The sequence below is a fragment of the Micrasema longulum genome, unplaced genomic scaffold (genome assembly GCF_059751315.1).
Source record: "Micrasema longulum isolate JH-2025_06_02 unplaced genomic scaffold, ASM5975131v1 h1tg001576l, whole genome shotgun sequence".
Classification (NCBI taxonomy): Eukaryota; Metazoa; Arthropoda; class Insecta; order Trichoptera; family Brachycentridae; genus Micrasema; species Micrasema longulum.
Window position 1 is genome coordinate 84,487 of NW_028278759.1, and position 26,500 is coordinate 110,986.

The window sequence follows — 26,500 nt, forward strand, 5'->3', positions numbered from 1 at the left end:
ATAAGTACTGTTTCATACAGCTGGGCAAGAAAATCATAAGTACTGTTTCATACAGCTGGGCAAAGTGAACAAAAAACTGTGTAGATTATGAAATTTATATTATAAATCAATATAATTACCATTCACCATCTTCGAAAAAGTTTAAAAGGTTAGTTCTATAGGAACAATACCCTACACTAAATATATCAGATACGTGGGAACAACTATTGCCGAGTTCATGAAGTCTGTTTAATACGGCATAACAAGTATACACTGTCCGTGAATTGTTGCTACAAAATGGTCTAGTCATTCTTCCAGGCACCCTGAAGTTGATGAGAGAAAATAGTTGATAATAATAATATTGACCTACAAAATAGTTTTAAAAAATCGAAAGTGAACACTTATATATTTTAGAGATCTTTATTAAAAAAAAATTACATACATACATATATATACATACACGTACAAAATATAAAAAAATATCATTTATTTATTTACATCCTTCAATTGAGGAAGTCGTATTTCGATGGAGATGGTTAATAGTAACCATAGCCTAATCCGTGGCCATAACCCGAGCCATAGCCTCCGTGGCCAGAATAAGACACCTGGTTGGCATAACTGACCGCTGGAGCGTGATATCCATGACCGCCAAGATAACCTCCATTCAGACCTAAAACACAAATTTATAAAAAACATCAAAACAGTGAAAAGTACGCTAATTTACCTAATTTAAAAAAGCTCTCAAACAGTGACGAAGAAATTTTGTAAAAGAGTTTTCGACTTTTTTCCAACTTTCTCGTCTGAGACATTGTTTTAATTTATGAAAGTAATGGATATTAAACTTTTTTTTAAAATAGCAAATTTCAGGTCGTGTGGTTACAAAAAGAACTCCCAGCAGAATGCTTGTACGGGGTTTTTCTGTAATTTGAATTATTGAATTCCAAAAACACGTACAACTTTCGTTTGGAGAAATTCCTCTCTTGTGGCTTGAGTGTTCAATGTCTTGAATGAACATATTAAGTTCTCCAAAACGAAACCCATTTTCAAGTGTACAAGTTTGGATTTTTATTTTTTATTTTATTTTATTTTATTTATTTTATTTATTGGGGATATCAACAGTAATACATGTAATACAAATATAACAAATAACATATACAGAGAATAAAACCAATGACAGATATCCACAGAAATACATTAAATACACGTACAATACATACTAGTGTGTTTGTGTGAGTGTAAGTGAGTGAGAGGGTGGGTGTGTGGGTGTTATATTGGAAAGAGGGTGTCAGGTATCGAAAATATAAATATATATAAAATATTAAGAAATAGAGATAAAATTTTATAAAATAAAATAAAACTTTATTATTGAAACTAAGTATAAGACAAAAAAGAATGTTTTAAGACGCGCATTTTAAATGTTATTTTTTTACAATCAAATGGATCAATAAGGGGAAAGTTCAAATTATATTCACTAGCAAAACGTATAAGTGGAGAGTTCTGGGCATAGTTCGTACAAACTGCTGGCACATGAAAGAGAGAGCTCGACGTGTGACGGGTGCGGTAGCCGGGGACATTTAACGGAAGAGATCATTGTAGGAGACTGCTGCGAGACATTGCATAGATTTATATGTAGCACTATTAAGCGTATGTAATAGTTTTTATTTGTGGAATTCTTGAATAATTTGTATGCTTCAACTTTCTATTATGTTGTATTGCAATTAAACACAAGTCTGTATATAAATCAATAAAAATAAATAAATAAGTCTAATAAAATGTTTTGAATAAGTATTATATGCTAAAAACTTAATGAAAATATTTGGCACATGATACAACGTCATATTAGTCATGAAACATGTCAAGTTCATCAGTTACTAACCCTAAAAATGACAATATTAAGCTAAATATGCCATTCGAAGCGTAAAATTATGTGCGTAAACGTCACCAAGGAAACATTTTTATTAATGCTTCATTTTTTTTTTTTTTTTTTTATTTCTTCAATATTGTTTTTTATTTCTTTAATATTGTTTTTTATTTATAGGAAAAATATTCGTAAACCATATTTGCCGCAACAAATCGGTTTCTTAGAACAGGCATTTGCCCATATAGGAACCGATTGCAACATTAGGCGTATTAATATTTCTGGCTTGCCGACCCTTCATATACTGAGCCTACTCCTAGTACTAGCAGAATTTGCCAGAGTGTTTTTTGTGCCATTTTGTAACATTGTATGTATAAACTAATAAATAAATAAATAAATAAATAAATAAATGCGTAAATAAGAATTATTCGTTTTTTTACTATGCAACTTTATATATTATCATGTACATATTTAGAAGTGGGTCAACGAATTTTTCTTTTTGTTTTAATTATCATCCTAATTAAAGTATAATCAGATCGATTGCCATTGTTAAAAAAATTACGGGGATTATCTCATTGTTTTATTTTTCTATCTTGTTTCCTACCAATCAATTCGTACCACTCGATTAAACTGTGTCAAAAATATAAAATATTCAATAGTTTACCTTGAATATTTTATTGATACGCTTCATTGGTTACTCACAAAAAGACACCATAAACCTTTTGAAGGCTATTTCATTAATCAACTTAAGCACTCTATGGCTGCGCGCTTTATGTGTAATATAATCGAAATCTTGATTCAGTATAGAACTACACAGATTTAAGAAAAATATTATTGTGACGTCATCATTTCGCACCCCCAGGAATACCCTCTCGTAAGTATATAAATTAAGCTCTTTTGAGTTATGAATGCAGTTTAAACATATTTCTCTATTATTTTTCCGAGCAGATTTCTTACTCAGATTTTGATGATGTTTTAAAGCAATTTTTTCGCCGCATGTCAATTATTGTTATAGTGTTCTCTTTTTGAGCACAGAAAATCAATATAATATCATGCAGAAAGTTCAGAATAAAAGAATGAGGACAATATTGAGATATGGCAGGTATACAAAAATTCAACATATCGTCGCTTAATTCGTTTTTGTCCAACTGACTATTTTTAACGCAATCTAGTTAAGTGTACAGAAGTTCTGAACAAGCCTTTATTTATAAAATTCGATTGAAAAAAAAAATATTTGAAAATTGTTTAAGGGGTTTTTTTTAACGAATTGTCTCTTAAGTTGGGTCATTATTTATGCCAATTTCGTAAAAAAAACTTTAAAGCTCTATTTCTGCAGATTAATGTTTTGGTCTGTTGGACAAAAACGAACTGAGACGACAATATGTTGACGGTACTGAACATGCTTTTGGTAAAACAAAGCGTAATTTTAAATACTTTAGTGTTTATATTTAAATTAAAAATTAGATAATTACCCGAACACATGTTTTGTGATGTTCGGCGTAGTGAATCATTGCTATCCTACGAGAGGAGATAAGGGTTTTAAACTCCCCAAACAAGAATCCAGGCAACTAAAAACTACATGTATCATAAAATACTTATGATCTTTAATGAGTTGCCAGAGATAAGATATGCTGGGTCTATCGCATTATTTTTTATGGGATGGCGATGATTTTTGTTAAATACAAACATCCATATAGGTTCAACAATGTTTGAGTATGTCCAAATGCTTACAGACTGGCTGGACAAACTCAAACATTGTTGAATTACTACCTGGTAAAAAAAAAAGTATAAAAATTGGAAAATTGTTTTCAGGCGTTGCCTAGTAGGTGATTTGGTTCAGTCTTATGAATCTCACCCGCATAATAAAGGTTTTAGCTCCTTTACTTCACAAAAGTCTACAGATGGAAGAGTTGAGGAAATGTGGATATTCAAATATGAGCAGAATTGTGAGTGTTACACAGTGTGTAAAGTGGCCACTTAAACCAGTCAATGACAGATCATAAGCCCTGTAAACGCCTAGACTTGCATATTCAGTTCTTAAAAAGGTTTCTTCTCTGTTGCAATAAGTTTAAATATCCATATAGGTAGATAGAGTGTCATCGGAAAGCGTTTGGATTTTATAACAGTGTTTTGTTTTAGATTTTTTTTGCCTATGTATTGTATATTAGTTCAGGTATAATCAAGTGTTAAAATTTGATTTGTACAACTATTTAAAATAAATACATTACGTTACACAAAATTCGGTACCTATTCTTTAAAATCAATATCAATGAGAACAATGCAGTACTTATGATGCTTTTGTTCTTTTGATATTTTAGCAGCCATATCAGTAAATTCCACTTTAGTAACGAAAATATATACATTTTTAATAGCTTGTTTATGCTCTCCTGCAAAATTCCCGATTAAGATAGGCGTGTGATTTATTCAAGTAAGATTTTATTCATTTGCTTAACCTTATCGTTTATAGTAAAAAAAAACACTCACAATAGGAACACTTCAATAGTAAATATGTATATTGCGTAAAAAAAATTATTGCTCTTGTGCCGAAATCCAGGGAGAAAATACCGGAATATATGTGTGTGAGGGAAAATCAGACCGCGTATCCTCTTAAAGTATCGGGCTGTTGAGGGGGGGCAAGCGCTTTAATATATATATTTTTAATTTATTTAACTTTTGTACATAATGTTATTTGTACATTGGCGGGCTTATTGCCAAATGGCAATTTCTTCCAACCAACCAATAAAATAAAAGTAGTTTTTTTATAATTCAAGTTACAGAACATATTCAATAGAAAAATAATAATTAAAAAGCTAAAAGTATATAAAAATATAAATAAACGTATTTGTATATAAATTACCTTAAATCAAAACTATTACTCAATGGGAAAAAGGAAAAAAGAGGAAAGAGGAAAAAGGAAAGGAGGAGAGATTAAGGAAGAGAAAGGAGATGTTTTTTTCAGACGTGATTTAAACAGAGATAATGTAGTAACATCTTTGATGGTGGGTGGGAGATGATTGCACAGTCGAGCCGCATGGACACTATATGAGTTAGATAAGAAAGAGAAATTGTGGATGGGTATTAAAAGAGTGTCTTGAGAATTAGAACGAAGAGGTAAACCATGAACTGATAAGCGTTGAAATTTTTCACGCAGGTATATGGGAGCGTTAGGACTATAAAGTACATTGAACAGAAGTGAGAGCGAGTGGTAGTCTCTCCGCTGTCTAATTTTGAGCCATTTTAGTTGCCTACGATAATCAAAAATGTGGTCATATTTCCTAAGACCAAAAATATACCTTATGCATGTATTCTAAGGTCGTTCAAGTTTATCGAGTTGCTCACAGCTTAAATCAGTCATGGAAACATCAGCGTAATCTAGAATGGGTAGTAGTAATGCTTGATTTACTCAGATCTACTCAGATCTACTCAGATTTAACCAGGAATCCCTCAAAAATGCAGCTTATTTTGAGATACAAAACATCTTTCTCCTCTCCCTCTGTGGTGTTTTAACTTACAAACTGTAAAGTATTTTTTTTTAATCGTTTTACAAAATTAAGAAACTAACTTAAAAAACATTCGTACTTAAATTGTATATCGAACTTCCCATCTAAACACGATCATTTTACCTTTTTATAGATGGCCACGTTAAATAAGTATATCGCGTGAATATTCTATACTGTAACATTTTGTAATGCTGTGTTGTCTGTATTAACACCTAAAAAACTAAATCGAAAAATCAAGATGTTACCCAGTAAACGAAAAACTTGCAAGATGTTTCTAGAATTGCGTGCTGGCACTCCCCTATATTAACAATTGTATCGTATTGTAAAATATTCCAAACTGGGTAAAAGAAACTCGAGGGTTTCATTTGTTTTCCACGAATATTGGAAAACCCTTTTTTCATTTCAATTTTCGAAGATATTCAATAGTTGAGAAATAATTTATGTTACATAATGCGGAAAGAGTACAGACGACCAATTTTTAAAAATCTTTAACTTCAACTTAAAGCATATATTTTACAATATTTAATTTTACGACATTTAAAAAAAAATCACGTTTTTAGGATTTATTCTTCTTCTTTGCCTGTTCCCAGTTTATTAAGAGTCGGCTCTTCTGATACGCAGTCTCCAATTGTTCCTGTCTTGTGGCATCTCACTAGTCAGCTGCTTCTTTCCCAGGTGCTTCCTAATGTTGGTCCACCAAGTGGCTTGTGGACGACCTCGAGCTCTTGTTTGTGTGGAAATATCCAAGGCAAGTCTGACTATGTGATCGTCATTCCGTCTATTTGTGTGTCAGTTCCATCGGAGTCTAGTTTCTATTAAATCCTTTGGAATAGACACGACCCCAAAACTACCGCGAACATGTTTATTTTTCATCTTGTCAATCCTGGTAACACCTGCGGACCACTTGAGCATCTTTAATTCTACAGTATGAATTTTCCACTAGTGGCTTTTCTTCATGGTCTAGCATTCTGATCGGTAAAGCATAGCTGGACAAACGTCCGTCTTATATATTTTTCCTTTGGTTTTTATCGGCATTTTTGGGTCGCACAAAATACCTGCCAGGACTCTACATTTTATTCCACCCTTACTAACTCATACACACACATATCCAACTGTCGGACTTATCATGCGTGTATCGAAACCTTTTGAACATGCAGAGACATACAAAAAACTTTATAAACATTTGTTTGTCCCCAGCTAGAATACAGTACTCCTTTTCAGTCACCTAACTATAAAATGAGTATAAATAGACTTTAAAGGTTCCAACAAAAATTCTTTAAAATGGTTGACTACCGGTTAAACTTGAACTTCTCCAACTATGCTGAAAGTATGCAGTACCATGGAATAAACTTTCTTAAAAATCAAAGAATAATGTTAGACCCGTTATTTTTAAACAAATTAATAAATAATAAAATTTATTCTCCCAAACTACTTGAAAGACTTCCATTCTGTGTGCCATCTAGTCCGACAAGACAAAATCTTCTGTTTTACACAGATAACGCGTCAATAAACTATTTGAAACAATCTACAATACCTAGAATATGCGACCAATATATGTATGTAAATTTAGGTCAAAAACCACAGAAATATTGAAAAAAGCAGATATTTAATTTACATCATTATTACATACATATTGTTCATTTCGTTGCAAATTATTTTTATTTATTCGACTTTTTTCTAATAAAATTCTTTAAGTTTGTTTAGGATCTGCTGTTAAATTTTCAGCAGTGAAGCCAAACTGATTTGTTGACAATTTAGTCAAGTTCTGCAGTCATCTGTTTATTATCTTCTCCCATGTCTTAAATGCTTTAAATGCGTGAGACTTAAGTTTTAAAGCTAGATAGTTTTACATTTAATTTGAATGCAATTTTAACTGGTCATAAATAGCGTAATAATTATAAAAATCATGTAGTAAAAGAGCATACTTAAATACAAGTTTGAAAATAGTAATTTTTGTAATTTAGGCACGACCAAACCTCATTTTAAAAATCCTTCATCAATCTAAAATAAACCGGTAGAAAATCGTTACCATAATAACGACAATGGGTGTCATTGTATTATTTTGATATTCTTTGAAAATGTATTTTCTTAAATAAATTGGATTGTATTTGATTGTATTGAAATGATATATCTGTACTGTTATTTACAGTAACTGCAACATTTTCCTGCGAGGCATCAGGTCTGATCACCGCGAAAGAACGTTTAATAATGATGACAAGGAAGGCAATTACCCACAAATTGCAATGCTATATACAGAGCGCTTAATACGTGAAAATTCTAAATGATGTTTTTTTTTATGGAAAAAAAAATATTAGCGTTCTTATAATTTACACAAATATTTCAATTTTGGTAGCCATTTTCAACGAGTTGTAAATAACTCACTATTAGAAAATGGAAATCAAGTTGGGGTAGAGTGGGGTTTGAATTTCGGACCTCTGGCCCGTGAGTCCGCAACACTAGCCACGGGACTACAACCCGATTTAATTGAACTATTTAGGCGGATATACGGATCTTAAAAAAGACCACTTTCGATATTTGACAAATTATAATCTGCATTACTTTGTGGATTGTTTAACCCATTACGTAATGCAGACGGTATGGGAATTTTCAGATCAAATAGTAATTGGAAAAGTTGATTGAGTATTATAATATACGACACAATAACTCCTGGAGTAATACTAAAAGCATGGGATTTATTAGGGGTTCAAACGTCGCTAAGCTAATTAAATTCGCTTAAATTAAGGACTTAACATAATCTAATTAGGATATAAGTAGCTAATGAAGTCAAATCTAAAAGGAAAAAGTTTCATTTGGGAAACGCTTTGAAGTTACATAGAAAACCGTGTTGTTAGCCTTTTCCTATGCAGTATTGCAAACTCCTCGCTCTCAAGTGTAAAATGCGCAATTATGGGGCTAATACAGTAAAAGCGTGACATTTTTTAATCCATTCATTTGTCGAATAGTCATCTCAATTACTTTATTAAAACCGTATAGTTAAAAATCACTTGACAATTAAATTCAAAACACAATATTTTTTTCCTTATCCGCATCCAGTAGTGCATATGGCACTGCATTGGTACGTCAATTGCGGAGTATCTAGATCATTTTCGTAGCGTCAAAGGTCAGGTCGTCAGTCTTACGCTCTAGGTGCCAATTCAGAAACAATGCGATACTGACATTAAGAGCTAGAGATTAACCATTGACATAAAAAACTCGTCTATGTTTCTGATTCTATTTCACACAAATTCAATTACAAAGACGAAAAAAAATGTAAGAACATTTAACAAAACTAATAATTTATTTGTACACGTTTTTTAAAATAAAATCTATGTTTGAAGCTTTAACTTTTCAGTTCGCCAATTTTATTTTTCTTCCATTTGAAATATACTTTCATTCTTATTTTTATTAAATTTAAATATACTTCTTGCGTTTACAAATTTACATTCAAATTTTAAAATGAGATTTTTTTATAACATTTGCAAAACAAAAAAAAAACAGGAATCAAATATGTTTATGTTAACGCTGTCTATTTGAATATTAAATGTATTCTTAGTACTTTTCTCGTAAAAAAAATATCAAACTAAGAAGTATACACATTCATGATTATTATTTGGCTTTAATATAACCTTCAACTTCCCATCCATGTTGGCTGTTTTCACAGCATTTAATTTAACATGTAAATAAAAATACGTGTTTTGATATTGAAATGATATCGAAAGTGTAGTATATAGAATGAATCGAGTTGTTTACCGACAGTTGACCATATCTAGTCTATCCAACACCGTTTTCTTAAAAAGGGGCATGGTTGCTTGGATTACAAAGAGGTAATTATTTCTATTTTGAAATAGAGCAATCTCATAATCTGTCTTCATTGGAGAGACGTAGAACTGAGATGGACCGTATATGCATTTTCAAAATACTTAATGTTGTAAGTGATGTCCCACCTCTGTTGCAATCAATTTCTTTTCATGTTCCTAACCATGTCACCAGAAGTAAAAATCTGCTATTTATTAAATCTTTTAAGAGCAATTATCGTTTTTATGCCACAATCTCCAGAATGGGTAGATTAGTCAATTCATCATATTTTCAGGAATGTTTTGAGATAGTTCTTCTGGCTTTTCGTAGATCACTTCGCGACTTAACAGTGTGGGATGAAGTTGGATTGGTATGATTTAGCTCGAAGTTTTATGTCTTTCGTTTTTATGAATATATTGTATACCATTATTATTTTGCCCTTGTTTGTCTTTGCTACATAGTATAATGTTATTTTTGTTCAGTTTCTTGTATTAATGTTTTTTCATGTAACTGTTGTAATTGGCTCAAGCCGTATATATAATAAATAAATAAATATTTTTTTTAGTAGAGCTACATTTTAATAATAATAATAAAAATACGTTAAATAATTTATTCCACTTTTATTTATAAATTTTTACCAGTGACCGGGTTTTGTCGTGACCGACGTTGACCACAAACCGACGTGACCACGTGACCGACGTGACCACCAGTTTGACAATGTTGGTCACGACGAAACCCGGTCACTGGTATTTGTTTAAAAATAAAAGTGGAATAAAACTATCTACGTATTTTTATTATTCTAAATAGAGGGCTGCAAAAAATAGAGACCAATGGAGGACGAGATGCAAGACTTTGCTGCAAACCAATCCCCAGAATTGGGACTACGAAGAAGCAATAGAATAAAATCATGAAAGTGGTGATACATTAACAGGTATATTCATTGCACATTTCTAGATACACCGTTGTCAAAGCGTTTATTTTAAATTGTTAAAATGAAATAAAACACTCGCCATGCAAAAATAAAGAATGAAAGTTTTACATTAAAAAAGTTTTATATAAAAGTCGCACGTTCGCACGTCGTTCGATTCCATGTTTAATCAAATTTAGTTGCGTGCGTAATTTGAAAATACTCTGAATTTACGAAAGTCGCGTACGATTTAAATACGAATGGTTACATTATAAACCCACAAAAACAAGGCAAATTTCTCAATTTACTACTATGTAAGGCATTTAATGGATATGAAATACAAAGTATTTACAAAGAAATAGAGGTTAAATATTTGTAGACAGAACAATATGTAAAAATAGATTTAAGAAGGTTATTAGTTTTTTATTATGTAATTACTGTCTAGACTTTTGAAAAACATCCGAATCTTTATTCAGAAAAATGACATAATCCTATGTTTGAGAAGAGGCTTTGAATAAAAGGAAAGAAGCACGAGAATCGGACCTTCTTTCAATGTAATAAAAATATACCGTTCTTTAGTTAGTATACCCGTGGAACAAAACTATTGTACAATTGTTAATTTATTGATTTTGATTACGATTTTACAACATTGCTGACGATGACGATTCCAAGAATCATTTTAATTGTTATTATTATTATCATCTTGATGTTTTTTTTTACAATTTTATTTTCACCACAACAGGCCAGGAGGCCTAATTACAGTGGTGAATTACATCATAGAGCACCCAGGCTTTAGAAAAATCACATTTTAATTTTTGTGTTCACACCGGGAATCGAACCCGGAACCTTCCGTGCGTGAGTCAAGCGTCTTGACCACTAGACCACGGAGGCCACCATGTTAAAGTAGGTACCATATTGAAGATGGATGAAGAGAAGATATTCTTATTTTTCTATTATTATTCGATATTCGCAGGTCAATTAAGAGCCTGGATACTGTGTGGAAGGTGAGAGTTTAAATTTTGCCAAATCTCCCCATCCAAGCCCAGGTCTATTAAGAGCCTGATCACTGTATGGAAGGCGAGAGTTAATATTTTGCTAAATCTCCCCCTCCAAGCCCAGATCCGTAAAGTATCGGGATATTAGGTAGGCGGCGAGCTCTTTTATATCCTCAGGTTTAACCAGCGGTCCGTTCAGGATGAAGCACTGCAGAACCTACATCTAGAAGCTTCGAAAAGGTTCATTCTAGCAAGGTGTTTGTTTAATCTGCAGTGCCCAGTAAGGGCTCTAGTGATAACTCTTACTTGATTTCGGCTCAGCTTTATTGGGTCGAAGGCAAACCTTTGCGCGTACCCTTTTATCAGTTCTAGAGAAGATAGGAATGAAATCTAAATAATGAGGAAGTTCGGTGTTTTTTTTGTTTGTTTATAGACTAGACTATTAAACCAAGCCAAAAAAAAAAAAAAATTTTATACATTGCATTATCAGCGTTACGATTTTTTAAAGTTTCGAGTTTCTGAAACAACTCCGCATGTGACGTCACAGGTTTTTCTATGTTAGTTCTACCGATTGGTTCGTTTCCGGTAAGCAAACCGGATACTCTTCACAGCTCTCATATCATTGGTTGGTTCATATGAACCAGCCACGTCGTTCAAAGTAGTGCGCTTTTATAAAAATATTTTTGATTATTTTTTTGTACATTTTCAAGATACTTTGCAGTACAATGTAATGCTCTAATTTTTACCGTGCGCAAGAAAACATTTTTATTATCAAATTTTCCGTAGAACTGAAGTTCTTCATTGGCGAGGAATAGTTTTAAAAATATTGTTCCGTACTAAACGCTGTATGAGTTGATTCACGATTATTGAAGTTATGGTGAATGTTTGTTAAATACAAATAATTGGACCATTCATTTATTTAAAAATTTAGTTTTTTTTTTTTAATAAACGAAGGAGGTGATTATTTATTCTGACATAAGAGGCGTGAGGATAAGTAGCGATTTTTTAAAACTTTAAAAGTTTTTTAAAAAACATTTTTAAATGTTTCTTGTCATAATGATACTTGTTTGTCTTCTTTTTTTATCTTCGACATTATAAATTTATGCATATAAATATTTTTTTTAATAAGCAATTGCGTTTTTATTATTCACTTTAATATGTCAATTTTGGGGCCATTGTAAATAATTCACTATTAGAAAATGGGAATCAAGTTAGTAGAGTGGGATTCGAACCTTGAACCTCTGATATGTGATTACACAACACTAGCTACGGGACCACAACCCGATTCTGCGTTGATTATGCATTGAAATGAATCAAAAAAAAATTATAACCAGAATGGAATCGGATGATGCTTTATGTATATTCCTTTATGTATGAAAAAATATTTTTCATTAAGTCTTTAATCAAGACTTATCCAAAAAACTGATTATTTAATAATTGGGTTTCTTGCAGCTTGTATCTTGCACGATATTTTTATGGTTCATCAAATAAATACAAAAAAAAAATCTGACCTTGTTAAATCTAAGTCGGCCGATTAACCGAATTATTATTTCATAAATTTAATACGATAATAACACTTAGTTTTTGTACCATAAAAGGCCACGAGGCCTAATAACACTTTTATATGAATCACTGACGATTTAGATTTAAAAAACATATTTAGTTCATTGTGATCTCAAAAATATAAAATCCGAATCTGGTGAGTTGGATATAAAACTTCAAACGGCTGATTACTCAAACACTTGCTTATTAAATCGCCTACATAAAGTATTTTTTGCCTTATTTTCAAACCATATAGGTACCTTTTGCACTAGGATAAAGCTCAGTTTATATTTACACCTGAGGATGGGTAATACTGATTACCCGAAACTAGTCGTGTTTTTATGTATTGAACTTTTGTGTGGTAAATTTACAAAATGTTTTATTTTAAATAAATTCAGAATAAAGCTCATTTAAAATATTTTATACTTTTGTAATGGTCAAAAAATAATAATGTCGAATATATTATGAAAAATATTTCATAGTTTTGTAATGGTCAAAATATAATAATCTAGAATATATTATGAAAAATATTTCATAGTTTTGGAATGGTTAAAAAAAAAATGTCGAATATATAATTACAGAGGATATTTAACTGATTTGAAACAAAAAAATTATAAACAGATAAGTTACTGGTTTTTATGAATGCTTTTTTTAAATTTATTATTTTTAAAATACCGTTAGGGTTATACAAGAAATATTATTAGATCAAGTCATGTTATGTCTCATCTGGGGTGCTATTCTGAACCACTTGCGGCACGAGAAAATAGATTTTCTCGTGAATTTTGTATGTAAATACGCGATATACTACGGCCGCGAGAGCGTTTGAAATACCATCCCCGGTTAATGTAGTCATCGCGTGCTTTTTTAGGTTAATTTTAAATTTGTCTCTTGTGTAATTTTTCAAGTGGTAAGTTCAATTTGGTGTTTAAGTCCATGGTTTACTCAAAGTTGGGTACTTTGCTGAAAAAAAAAGTACATTTTAAAGTATTGTTGACTGTCCAACATATGTTTTTACTTTTTCAATGTGATAGTGTTGTTGTCTGGTATTATATTTATGTATGTCGGCATTTTTGTTTAATGTTATGCCATAGTCTTGCATGTTTCCCGGTGCAATATTCTGTACAATTTTTGCCAAGTTTTTTTCATGCCAAACAAGTGTATTTTTTTGTACAGTTTAGTCGTAAGGCTCGAGACATTTATTTTAAATAGTGTTGCGTTTGCTTAATAGATAGCTTAACGTTTCAAATCAAATCACTTTAAACTATAAAATAGGTCAATTTTAAATCAATTCTAACTTTATACTAGCTAAAATTAATCAAATTTTACTGTTGAATTCAGTTTTGGGTTAATCTTTTTAGTAATACAATAAAACTTTAATATCCAATGTATGTAAGTTCAGACATTCGGCCTCTTGGTGTAATGGTCAGTGCGTTTGTCTGCCAAGCTAGTCTCGGGTACGATTCCCGACATAGTTGTTATGAAACATATATTTAAAAGTGTGTTGTTACACTAGAATATTTTATAGTCCCTGGACTGATATCTAAGGCGTAAGACTGGTCATCTCATACATGCACTATTAGGTGCGGAAAGGAAATGAAGATGATGATGATGTTTGTAGGTAATTATATTTACAAAATAAATATGACAAATACTGGAAATTCAATTTTCATTTGAATAAAGAGTATTTTACTGCCTTTGAAATTTCTACATAAAATAAAATTAGTCTAAGACATTTTATCCGAAATCAAGAACAAAAGAGTTCAAATTTCTTAAATTTGAAATTCAACTCTACTCTTCGGTGTTCGTAAAATAATTTCTTGCTGAAAGCTGTGAAAATCTCTTTGGATTAAATAAATTAGAGGACACTAATGGGCATAGCTAATTGAGAATAGAAGACTGTAAAGCCGAATGAACTGAATCAAACTTTATGAAGAGGATCTTTCATGAAGTCCTAATTCTTAAAAAGGATGGACTTTGAATTCAAAACCAATTTGTTATCTAAATTTCAGAATGTTTAGAGAAAATATCAAATCAAATTCATACGTTCACTACAATTTTGCATATTTAACATCACTTATTGAGTAAAAAACAAACATGTTTTTCTTACTGAATTTAAGAATTATTTAAAAATTATGTAATGAAATTTGTCATGTCATATACTAGTATATTTGGCATTTATGCGGATGTTGGGCCACCGGGAACTGATAGTAGCTTGTTACTTGACCAAATGTCTGCACAGAAGTTAAATATGTGAGCTGTACTAATAATATAATTTTGTTTTTTTTTTTCTTTTTTTTTCTTACTATTATTTATGTTTATATATGTGTGGATTGAAGCATGTTTATTTTTTAGACACCATTAGTATATATTAAATCATGTTAATGAATGCCTCGACACGGGTTGTGAGGTATTCATATAAAAAAGTGTTATGTAAAACGTGAAATAAATATAAATTTAATTTTTAATGTGAAATCGAGGTTTTACAGACCGAATGTATCAAGTAATGTACGTCAACATGTTACGGGATAATCGCATTGAAAGCTTTATTATTATTTCTACGCATTATTTATCCAGCAAATTTATTTTATATTATATTTTTTTTAAACTTCAAAACAGTAATCTTTACTCTAGGCATAGTACAAAATTTGAAATCAACATCTTGTACCTATATTTAAAAATATTTGGAATATATAAAGACTTTTGACTTTATGCATTCTGTCGGTATAGTCTCGATATATTTCAAATATTTTTTAATATAGGTCCAAGATGTTGATTTCAAATTTTGTGTTATACCTAGAATAAAGATTACTTTTTCAAAATTAAAAAAATATATCATAAAAAGACAATTGCTGGAGAAAAAATACGTAGAAAGAATAAAAAAGCTTTAAATGCGATTATCTTGGAACTTGTTTTAATGACCTAATGTATTCTGTCAGTAAAGCTTCGATATGAGCTTAATCAAGCCATTTATAGTATCGTAATATAAACGTCTAATTTATTAACATTAGTGTAATAATTCGTAAACAATATTTTGAGTTTGTCCAAATTTTTGTGAACAAGATTTGGATTCAACCCCCTTAGGAGTAATAAACATTGATATGTTTAAAAAAATATGAATAACGTAGAAGAGAATAAAGAAGTCTAGGCATTGTTTATAAAACTAACTGGTATAAAAATTCAAAAATGTATTTTCGGACATTGACTTAGGTGAAGTAATAAAGCCATAGCGAATGTTACACAATGTGTTAAGTGGCCACTTAAACCAGCCAATTACAAGTCAAGCTCTGCAAATCCCTAGACTTCCGTATTTCCTTCTCAGAAACGTTTTCCATCTCTGTTGCAACAAATTTCCGATGAAAAGTAATTATAATTTAATAAAACAACAATTAAAATAAAATAACGAATCACTGTCATCATAGCCTTTTCTCCACGGTGGTGCATAGGGCACTGTATTGGTTCACCAAATGCAGCGTATATACGCTGTCTATATGGGTCATCCGTTACATAAAGGTAAGGAGCCGCATCAGATGCCAAGTACTTAAATTATTCTAGTGTAAAAACTCATTTTTTGATTAATATTTCATGTCATCCATGTTGAGAATCGAACCCGAGACCTCTTGCATGGAAGGCAAACGCGCAAACTATTACACCACGAGGCGAACGTAATCCTACTTAAACTAATAAGCAAGAAATGCTTTAGAAAGTTCTAGTTATTTGAAAACACGAACATTGCGTGTTAAAAACAGTGTTCGTTAAACAATATTTTCGCAAATGACGCGTCTTTGAAGTTTAATGTGTTGGGATCGTTTCTGAAACTTAACAAATTTATCGAAGTATCGCATAATTTTACATTGTTAATTTGCGAAACTCATTTACATTTTAAACCGACATTGAGAAGTTAATAAAACCAAAGTTTTTGAAGTGCCAATAAAGACAATAATTATTGTTTAATAGGTCGCCCGTCTTCCAGGGACGTTTGAAAAATAACATAATCACTGTTATTAAATTATACAATGAATCTGTTAGTAGCCATTAAACCCGATTTTAGTACACATTTTAACTTGTAATTGCTTTCATGTCTCAGGAAGGTATGTTTTACGTTAATTATATTTGAATTATTTTTTAATCACCTCTTTGCGTGCTAATATCCAATAACTTTACCTAATTTCCAGAAATTTTCTCTTGAAAGCTCTCCCAAGCCTATTTCCTCCTCTATTTTTCTTAAAATTTTGCAGAAAGATTTATTTTTTTTAGTTTTAGATATTTCGTAAGATGCTGTATTTTTCCTTAACTTTGTTTTGGCATTCATGACTGTTTTTGGTAACACTTGTAAATACTGTAATAAAATATGTATAATATGATTGTTTACTACCTACATTATTACATTAATTCCACGAACCTGTCAAATCGGTGTGAAAAATACAATCCGTTCCCTTTTTAATGTAATTTTTACTCGCTTAAAATTATTTGGATACCAAGTTAGTTCTAATAAAATTCTTAAGGAATGTTTCAATTCGTTTAATATTATTTGCCTAATCTAAATAATAAGACTAATTGAATGTCCCTCTTTACTTTTAACCCATGATTCAATGGGCTATTTACATTTAGTTTCTACTATAAAAATATTTATTGTCACTTAACTCTTTAATACCGAGTCTAAACATTTCATATTTTTTTCCGGGGTAGGCTTTTTTTGTCGTTTCATTAGAGCATTTATTTTTTTCATTCCTGTTCTTGTTTTCAAAAGCCAAAATTACTCGCAAGTGAGTAGAGGCGTGTAAAAAAAGTTAAATTAGGATTATTCTTTTATTTGACTAAGCTATAGATAATTACTATAATTTTTTTTTAACTAATCAAATTATGTTTTGAGTATGACAAAATGCTTGCTCCAAGCTTGTCTGCAAGTGTTGAACATATTCAAAATATTGTTGATTAAACTTTAAAAAAAAAAAAACAAATAACCCGCCAAGCCTCCATTTTAGAGGTTCGTCAGCAGGTAGGAAGAAAGAAAACGGTAGAAAGTTATGAATTATATACCACAACGCACAGACCAATTGAGATGAACATTTCCGTCCGTGTAACATTTTTTTTCTTGTAACTGGCGGGAGTCGAACGCGCTACGCCAGTTTTACAGATGGCCATTTAGCCAACTGAGCGACGACGCCTATCTAATCAGTATAAAAAAAGTTTAAAAATTTAAAAAGTGATTTCAAGCTTTGCCTAGTGGGTGAAATAATTCATCCAGATGAATCTCACCAAATTAATAAAAGTTACAGCTTCACAAAAGTAAACAGGTGGAAGAGTTGATGAAATGTGGATTTTTAAACAGAAGCAAAATGATGAATGTTACACAGAATGTAAAAGTGTGTAAAGTGGCCACCATAACCGGCCAATGACAGATGATAAGCTCTGAAAATGCCAAGACTTCAATATCCTACTCAAAAACAAATTTTTCTCTGTTTCAACAAATTTAGAAGATAAAATTATGATTAAAATTTCACAAAATGGATTGTTTATTTAATTACTGCAAACCGATAATTACAAGTAAAGTCGGGGTCTACGTTTAAAGTGCACTAGTTGATATTCACGAATATATAATTGCCAATTTTTATCGGAACTTATTCCAGCATCGTCAAAATACATTGCCGTATTCCTACCCTGCGCCATAATACGAGTAATAATAAATTTTAAAAAAATTCTAGAAAAATGGCTAAATATTGCAGAGCCAATTCTACCATATAAAACAAAACATATTTAATTTTAACATAACAACTTACAGATTACTTAAAAAATATGTATAACTTATTATTTTATTTTATTTTTAAAAAAATTCTAAAAAATTTAAACTTGAGTTCAAAACATAATTTATAAAAATAATCAATAAGTAAGAAGAGGAAGGGAAAAAACTATAATAAAAATAAAATAAATATAGAATAATTTTTTGCATAATAGAGATAAGAAAAAGTGAATTATTTTATTTTATAAACGAAGAATGAAAATTATTTTGATATGTTTCTACTATAACTAACTGAGGCTGGGTTATTATTTGATCATTTTAGTAATAGTTAAAAATCTGAAGTAATAGAAACAATTTTAAAAACATAATTTTTTGTATGAAACAGGAAATTAGCTGTAACGTTTGATTTTTAACAACTTATTACTCATGATTAAACAACCCGGCCTAAATATACTTTGGGCCAAAAACGAATCCAACACTTGATTGAAAAGTTTTAACAATTTAAGGGTCAAGATCGATTTTTTGTGGTGTCAGAATGCAAAGGCGTTCTACATATTTGCTAAAATGTTGTATGGAAATATGGTCCATATACATACATTCAAATTTTATTTAGTAACATTCAGTTTTGTGTGGAGATAATTTGCAAGTTTCCATACGACATTTTCCAAAATTTTCTTTTTCCAAAAAGAACATACACTCATTTTGGCACAAGGATTTAATTGAGCGAATATCAAAATAAACCCAATAATAATTCTCTCATTTAAGTTATGAAATACAAATAATAATCTTCTTGATTTTAAGAAATTGCTTAAGTAATATGCAGTAAACAAATAATTTTAAATGAATATTTCAAGTCTAAGTGAGAACTTTAGCCCTAGGGAAAATTAGATAAAAAAAATGTACTTTAACGCAGGGTAAAAATTAGAGCATTAAATGTCAGAGAGTAAAAATATATGAACACATAATAAAAGTTATTTGAATAAAAACAAACTACTTTTAACGACGTCACTAGTTCTTTCAAATTAACCAATGATAAGAGAGATGTGTAAGTCAACTGATCAATCAGCAGACCTCATCGAGAAGAAGCTGAAGAGCACCTAAGACTTGCGGATTAATTTCGAAAATTCAAAACCATAAAAATTAATGGCGCGGATAGTATGCCAAATTTTAGGCCCTTTTTAAACAGTCATTTGCAAAAAATAATAGTTAAAAATTACTTTATTTCCTCATTACAAAACTTTGCATTAAAATTTGCCTCAAATCTCAATTGAAATCCCAGGAGCACATGGCGTCAAAGGGATATTCGTGTTTTGTATGAAATATTGATAATCTTACCTCCATATCCTCCGTGGCCTCCGTAGTAGCCGCCATACCCGAGCCCTCCGTAACCGTGCCCCAAGCCTCCGTGGGTGGTGGCGTAGCTTACTTTAGACACCGCTAGAGGGGATGCGATACCGTGGCCTGAAAAATAAATAAACATAGTTATTACATAAGTATATTTTTGTAATGAATTAGGATTCTATCCGACATTTCAGATATCATGACAGGAGCCATCTTCAGGGTAAACTGAGTGTTTTGTAGCAGAAAAAAATGTGTGTAAATAAAATACATTTGTACCGTGTCGCTATCGGCAGAAGGCACATTCCGTGTCATTTTTGTAGTGTGTAGTGCCGGGAACCATGTTGAGTTGAATTTCACCCCGTCGTCTTTATTTATGTTATTTGGGTGTTTGTGTATTTCAATTGCGTTTTTTATTATTCGTGCGCTGTAATTTCTAGGTTTATGCAAAACATTTGGTCCAAAATCGTAAAAATGTCCTGTGTCTATAAAGTGTTCCGCTATTGCAGATTTTCCAAGGTGTCCTAGCTTACATGTTCTTTTATGTTCATCAATTATTTTCTTTGCTGTGCCCCTGTTTGTCCAATGTACAATTTATCACATCCTTGGCAGCACTGTGTACAAACTGATTCAGTTGCCAGGGGGTTCGTTCTTTCGGGTTTATTTTTTTATTTTTTTTTATTTTTTTATTTTTGCACCACAACAGACCAGGAAGCCCGATTACCGTGGTAAATTACATCACAAAACACCCAGGCTTGAGAAAAATTACATTTATTTTTGTGCTCTCTTGTGGTAGCCGAAACGTATCCAACTTACACTGGATCACTTAAAAAAATACATATTTATACTAGCAACCGTGAAATTATTTATTAACTTATTTATTAGTGGATCAGTGAATCTTTTAAAATAAGAGACAAATTTATCAATTTTTAACACAGTAATCTTTCATTCTTTCCCTGAAATATCAGACTGACTATCATCCATTTTATGTAAGTAACAGATATATATATATTTTACATTTATTTGTATTTTTTTGTTTTTTTACAATACACATAAGAGGTAAAAAAGAGTAAACAAAAAATAAAGGATAATTACATAGCAATGAAATACATATTAACAGTAAAACTAGTAAGCCAAAAAGTTCCACAAAGGCATGGCCTGTTCGTGGGTATACAAGAAATCTTTATGAAATTTTGCTCCATTAAAAAATATATAAATATGTTTTAAATTTTTTTGTGAACAAAGCTTCTTTTTTTAACAAAGCATTAAAAAAAACAAAAAACTGCATTTTTCTTTTATCTATACCTTCCAATAAACAAAAATGAAAAACATTTTAGATTTAACACAAAGAGATAGAAACAAATATGTTAGTCTAGGCATTTACAGGTCTTCTGACTTGTGAAAGCCTAGATATCAGTATTTATTTTTTTAAATATTTTTATTTTTGTCTTTGTTATAATTTGTTAGTCTACATAATTCCCTTGGGATTAAACCTAGTCCTTATCTACAAAAAAAATCAAACTTTAAATATTGTTCAAATCAGACTTCAGTAAAAATAAAAAAAATGAGCAGTTACGATTTCAAGCAAAAATGATTTTAAACAAGTAAATCAACCGACTAAATCTGACGATATAATATGATCTCCAACTTTTTACCCAATTTCCACCCAAAAAGAATTTGTTCTGAACACATTCTGTGGTCTTGTCTCTTTCCCCCCTTTCTATGATTACTTAACTGAGCTTCTCGCTAATATCCGTGGCCCTGTTATAGGTCCTGTCAGATAAACATATCAGGTGGCTTCCGTAAAGAATTTTAAGAATTTCGGCAAATTGATCATGTCTAATCAATTTAATCCCAGTTAGTAAAAACATCACTTCTCTCTTTTCTCAATCTAATGAAAAGCATACTTTCTTTCAGCAAAAAAGATGCTGAGGCTACCAGATTACATAGAGCTCCTTCGGGCAGCTTTTTTCGTTGGGCAACGAGCTACTTTTCCGTGTATGTGGCCACCGCCAAGGAGACTTATGTCCTCAGATGCGGTGTGCGGTACGTGGTGGACAAGCTGCTGTTAGGTATCTCAACAAAATGAAGGAATCATCCGGGAATGTGAAAAATTGGCATTTACATACATTGGTCTCAAAAATATTACATAATAAACAATCAATATTGTCAATGGTAATAATAAAAAGTTGTAATAGTTTCGGTGATGAAAGCAAACGGAAACATTATAATCAACATTATCTAGGTAGTTTTATGCATTACTGCATTTTTACACGCATGGGATTTCTTCAATCAAGGAAATTAAGTTAACATGTAATTATTTATGTTACTTGTGTTTGCCACGAACAATAGTCAAATAGGTACTAACCGTGGGAGTACAGTGGAGTTAGGTATACTTGAATAATGAGAATATTTCAAAGTCTACGTGCGTAATAATTTATAACTCGTTACATTGTTATTTAATAATAATTGATAATTATGTATTTGCTGATATAACACTGTCGCAAAACAATAATTCCCGTGAAAAAATCGGCAATCAGACAAACAATTAATCGAGGTGGCGTTTACAGAATTTCGTATCACGTCTCAGATAATAACCGAACACGATGTAAGAATTGTTTATTTTGAATCTTGAAATAGGGCACACATAAATAAATTCTTATATCTACTCTGATTTTTAAATTAATATTTAATTTTTAAATTGTTTAACACATATAATATATTATGTCTAAACCTTTATTTTGAATTTCGATATTTTTTTTTCTTCATAACCGTTGTTTCCCATTTCATAATATTTTTTACTGTCATAAAAATAAATTTTATGACTTCGACTTTTTTCGAAATAATTTCTACATTTTCTCTTGTATTATGATCGTATACAAGCTTAATTGGATAAAAAAAACTAAAAATTTGTATTTAAAAAAAAAATGCAACACTAGGCCATGAGACCACAACCCGATTTAAAATGAGTTTGTCCGGGTTATTATGCCGTGTTTCATTCGTACTCTTTTCCGATGTTTCGGTTACTGAACTACGTGCTCCACGATTAAGGTATAAATTTTAAGAAATTAGTATAATCTTATTTTTTAATTCTGACATTGTCTTTTTAAAATTAAAACACATGGAGGTAAAAAACCAAGTTTTTTTGTCAAGTATTATTTTGTGTTTGTGGAGGCATGGAGTGAAGGATGAGGAGGATTGAAATTTGATCATTTACACTTTTTTTCAGCTAATTAGACATTAACAGATTATTATTTTTTTGGCATTATTTATCCCTTTTTTAATTTCTAATTTAAAAATTTTATCTCTTGCGTGATTTAATTGACTGTATTATATTCCCATGAAGCAATAAACCCTTCGAGTACAGTAAATTAAAGGTTTTTTTATTCTTATTGTTTGCTAAACATATTTTTTATTCATACAGCTATGTTAAAATACCGTTTATGAAACTTATGGCTAATACACTAAGCCCAAATATTGGCAAACAGAAATGTCTGTCCCACAAAATCCCCTTTTAATGTATGCAAAGATTAGTTTTCATTCAACGATTAATAGTTTTATAGATAAATAAGTTGGCTAAATTTAAATATAGATTAAACATACAAACCGCATTTTTGGAGGGAGATTAATAAATCTGTTGAAGGGCTTGCCGGTGAAATAAACGGGGAGAATTAAAGATCGTATCAAGAAGATTTGTACGATCAATTTGCGAATCAAAATGGCAGCGAGTTTTCCCGCTTAAACTCTAGATTCAAATCACGAATCTTTACGGTTAGACGATCCACCAGTTAATTAGTTTTATTATTTATACAAACAAAATAGCTACTTTGAAATAAAGTTTTGATCGATACTTTTCTACTGAATTTAGACGTTTCTTAAGAAGAAAAATATATATTCCTGTATACGACGTGACAAGAAAATTGTAGAAAAATAAACTACAATAAACCTTTGTCTAATTGTTTTTCTTTATGGATACTCATGGTCAATTTTCACAAATTTCCCGTGGTCAATCTGCAGAACAATGAACATCATTTAAGAGAATAACACGTTTTACGCGGCAAATTTCATTTTAGAACATGTACAAGGTTTTCTGTTTTTCCTAATTTTTTTGAAGTGTATATATGTACTTTTAACAAGCACGTGCGGCTGTGACATACTTAGACACGTGGGAAGGTCGAATTTTTAAATGTTCAATCACGTAAACGTAGGACAAAACATTTTTAGGGCAAATTGGTTTATGATATTACAATGCAATGACTGGGAACATATATTTATGACAAACAATATGGATTGTAGGTAATTGAAATGATAAATAATCATTTTAGTTAGTGGACTCAACATATGCCTATAAAACATGTTTCTGTTTAAGTTACCTTAATCTGACCAAGTAACAGCCTCGTAGTTATAATTTGTGTATTATACATTAAATAATGTTTTGGGTATATCCAAATGCTCGCAAACTTAAACAATTGTTAAATTAACTACCTGGTAAAAGAAGAAGTATACAAAATTGAAAAATTGTTTTCAGGCGTTGCTTAAAAGGCGAATTGGTTCAGCGGATGAATCTCACCCACATTATAAAGGTTTCAGCCCTTTTACTTTACAAAAGTCAACAAATGGAAGATTTTAAGAAAAGGTGGATGATTAAATATGGGCAGAATGGTGAATGTTACACAGTGTGTAAAGTGGCCACTTAAACCAGCTAATGACAGATCATAAGCCCTGTAAATGCCTAGACTTCCATGTTCCCTTCTCGAAAATGTTTTTCCCCTCTGTTGCTCCAAATTTAAATTAAACATTTAAGTCCATGGTTCAATCCGAAACAAGGTAAAATTGAGTAAATTTTTTGTTACTTTTTATTACTTTATTTTGTATTTTATCAACACTTTTTGTAAAAACAAATTACCTACATTTCTTAATATTTATACTTAAAGCACAAACTTTCTTATAATTCATTATAATAAAATATATGAATTAAATAAAAATTCTACCGACTCGGTAGAAAAAATAAAAATAAGTGGTTAAAAACAAAGTTTTTGTATATTTAATTTATTGTGTTTTTCACGTTTTACACTTTTAGGCTCAACCCGTATTGAGCCTCAATTTTCATCAATTTAAATAAAAATGTTGACATCCTTGTGAAGTGTTTTTGGGTTATTACGACACGTGTGGGATAAACTATACTATTTTTAATTATAACCCAGGAAAACATCACAATAATCTGAAAGACCGTGAAAACGTACGAACTTTAATATGTACATCACTTGACGAAATTTAAAATGTAATTATTGCGGTACAACAGAATTAACCATAGTAATCTGTCAAACTTTTGTCCAGAGGCAAGTCTCTTTTAGCGCACAGAGAGTGTTTAATATTTTCAAAAAGATTTTTGTACTGACTTATATCCCAGCAGAGACGAAAAAATTATGATCGATAGATATCTAAACCAAAATGAAGAGATTGGGGAATGCATAAGTTTTATGGCCTGTTACTGGCAGGTTTTACTCTCACCATTCAGCTTAATGTTTCTTGATTTATCTTCATTTCCTACATTTTACCAATGATAACTATTTTGTCTCTTTTGAGATATCAGTCCGATTGAAAAAACATGAATAACATTAGTTGGTTTGATTTCCAATAATTAAGATACTGTAATGTATTTTATGTCGATTTTGCCAGGAATCGAAATCATTTAGCCAACAGGCCAGCAATTAAAATATGACGTGGACAAACTTAGGGGTCCTAGGCATATTAATGAATTTGAAATAGTAAATTATTAAAGATATTATACCTTCTCTTCTCTCTCTATTACAATTGGACAGCATAATTAATTATCTTAAAGGTGTGTTTGAAATATTGAAGTGATTAAAATAAAATGGAGCAAGCTTTGAAAACTTTAATTACATTAATTTATTATGTGCCTGCTTGTACATAATAAATATATATTTTGTAGGAATATTCAAAATCCTAGTTTCAAACAATTTAATTTTTTGCGTGTGTTTTTTACAAACACGTAAACATATTTTTGAGTATATTTGCATGATCATTTAAAGTATCTTCATCGGTAACCTATAATTGAACACGTTTTAAAGAAAAAAAATCATGCATATTTTTCTTTTTATTCAGAATAGTTAATTTTACTTTGTAGATATAATTGAAGATAAATGTTATTTGTTAATTGTAATCGGGGCCCTCGTCGTCCAGATGCCTTTGACATTACATTTCAATTCAACGTCACTTTAAAAAACGTTTATGTTAAAAATTTGACTTACTGTAGCCGCTGTATCCATCGTAGAGTCCATCATACCCGCCATAGCCCAAGCCGTGGCCGCCAACAGAACCATAGCCCAAGCCGCCGTAGCCCAAGCCGCCATAACCCAAGCCGCTGGCGCCGTAGCCCAAGCCGCCGGCGCCGGCGCCGTAGCCCAAGCCGCCGTAGCCCCCGTAGCCGCCGTGACCGAGCCCACCATAGCCCAGCCCGCCGTACCCGAGGCTAGACAGACCCCGTTTTTCGGTCTTCTTAGCGGCTTCTTCACCGGCTGCAAGGCCAGCCAGAGCGATAGCACAAATGATCTGTAAACATTACAACTTAACTGTAAATTCACGTCATTACATCATTAAACTTACATTAACATATTACAGCAGAGATGAACAACATTTTAAAGAAGGCAATATAGATGCAAACTCTGAATTGCTTGATAAGTTAGAACGATTGCAGAATATTTGTATTCGTTATATCTTTAATCTTCGCAAATTTGATCACATAACCGAGTATCGCACGCAACTACACTGGCTCAGTATCAGGCATAGAAGAAATATTCACATTCTATCACTTCTTCACAATATTTT

General features: G+C 31.2%; 1 protein-coding gene across 1 annotated transcript; it reads right to left on the reverse strand.

The window, feature by feature from the left end:
• Positions 1–398: 398 nt before the first annotated feature.
• On the reverse strand, positions 399–26,224 carry LOC148274807 (uncharacterized; the record flags this gene model as incomplete). The annotated part of the gene is made up of 3 exons (XM_088236579.1): positions 399–649; positions 19,649–19,774; positions 25,924–26,224. Coding segments are annotated over 3 exons (561 nt in total), but the record flags the coding sequence as incomplete, so codon positions are not given.
• Between the last annotated feature and the right edge of the window lie 276 nt (positions 26,225–26,500).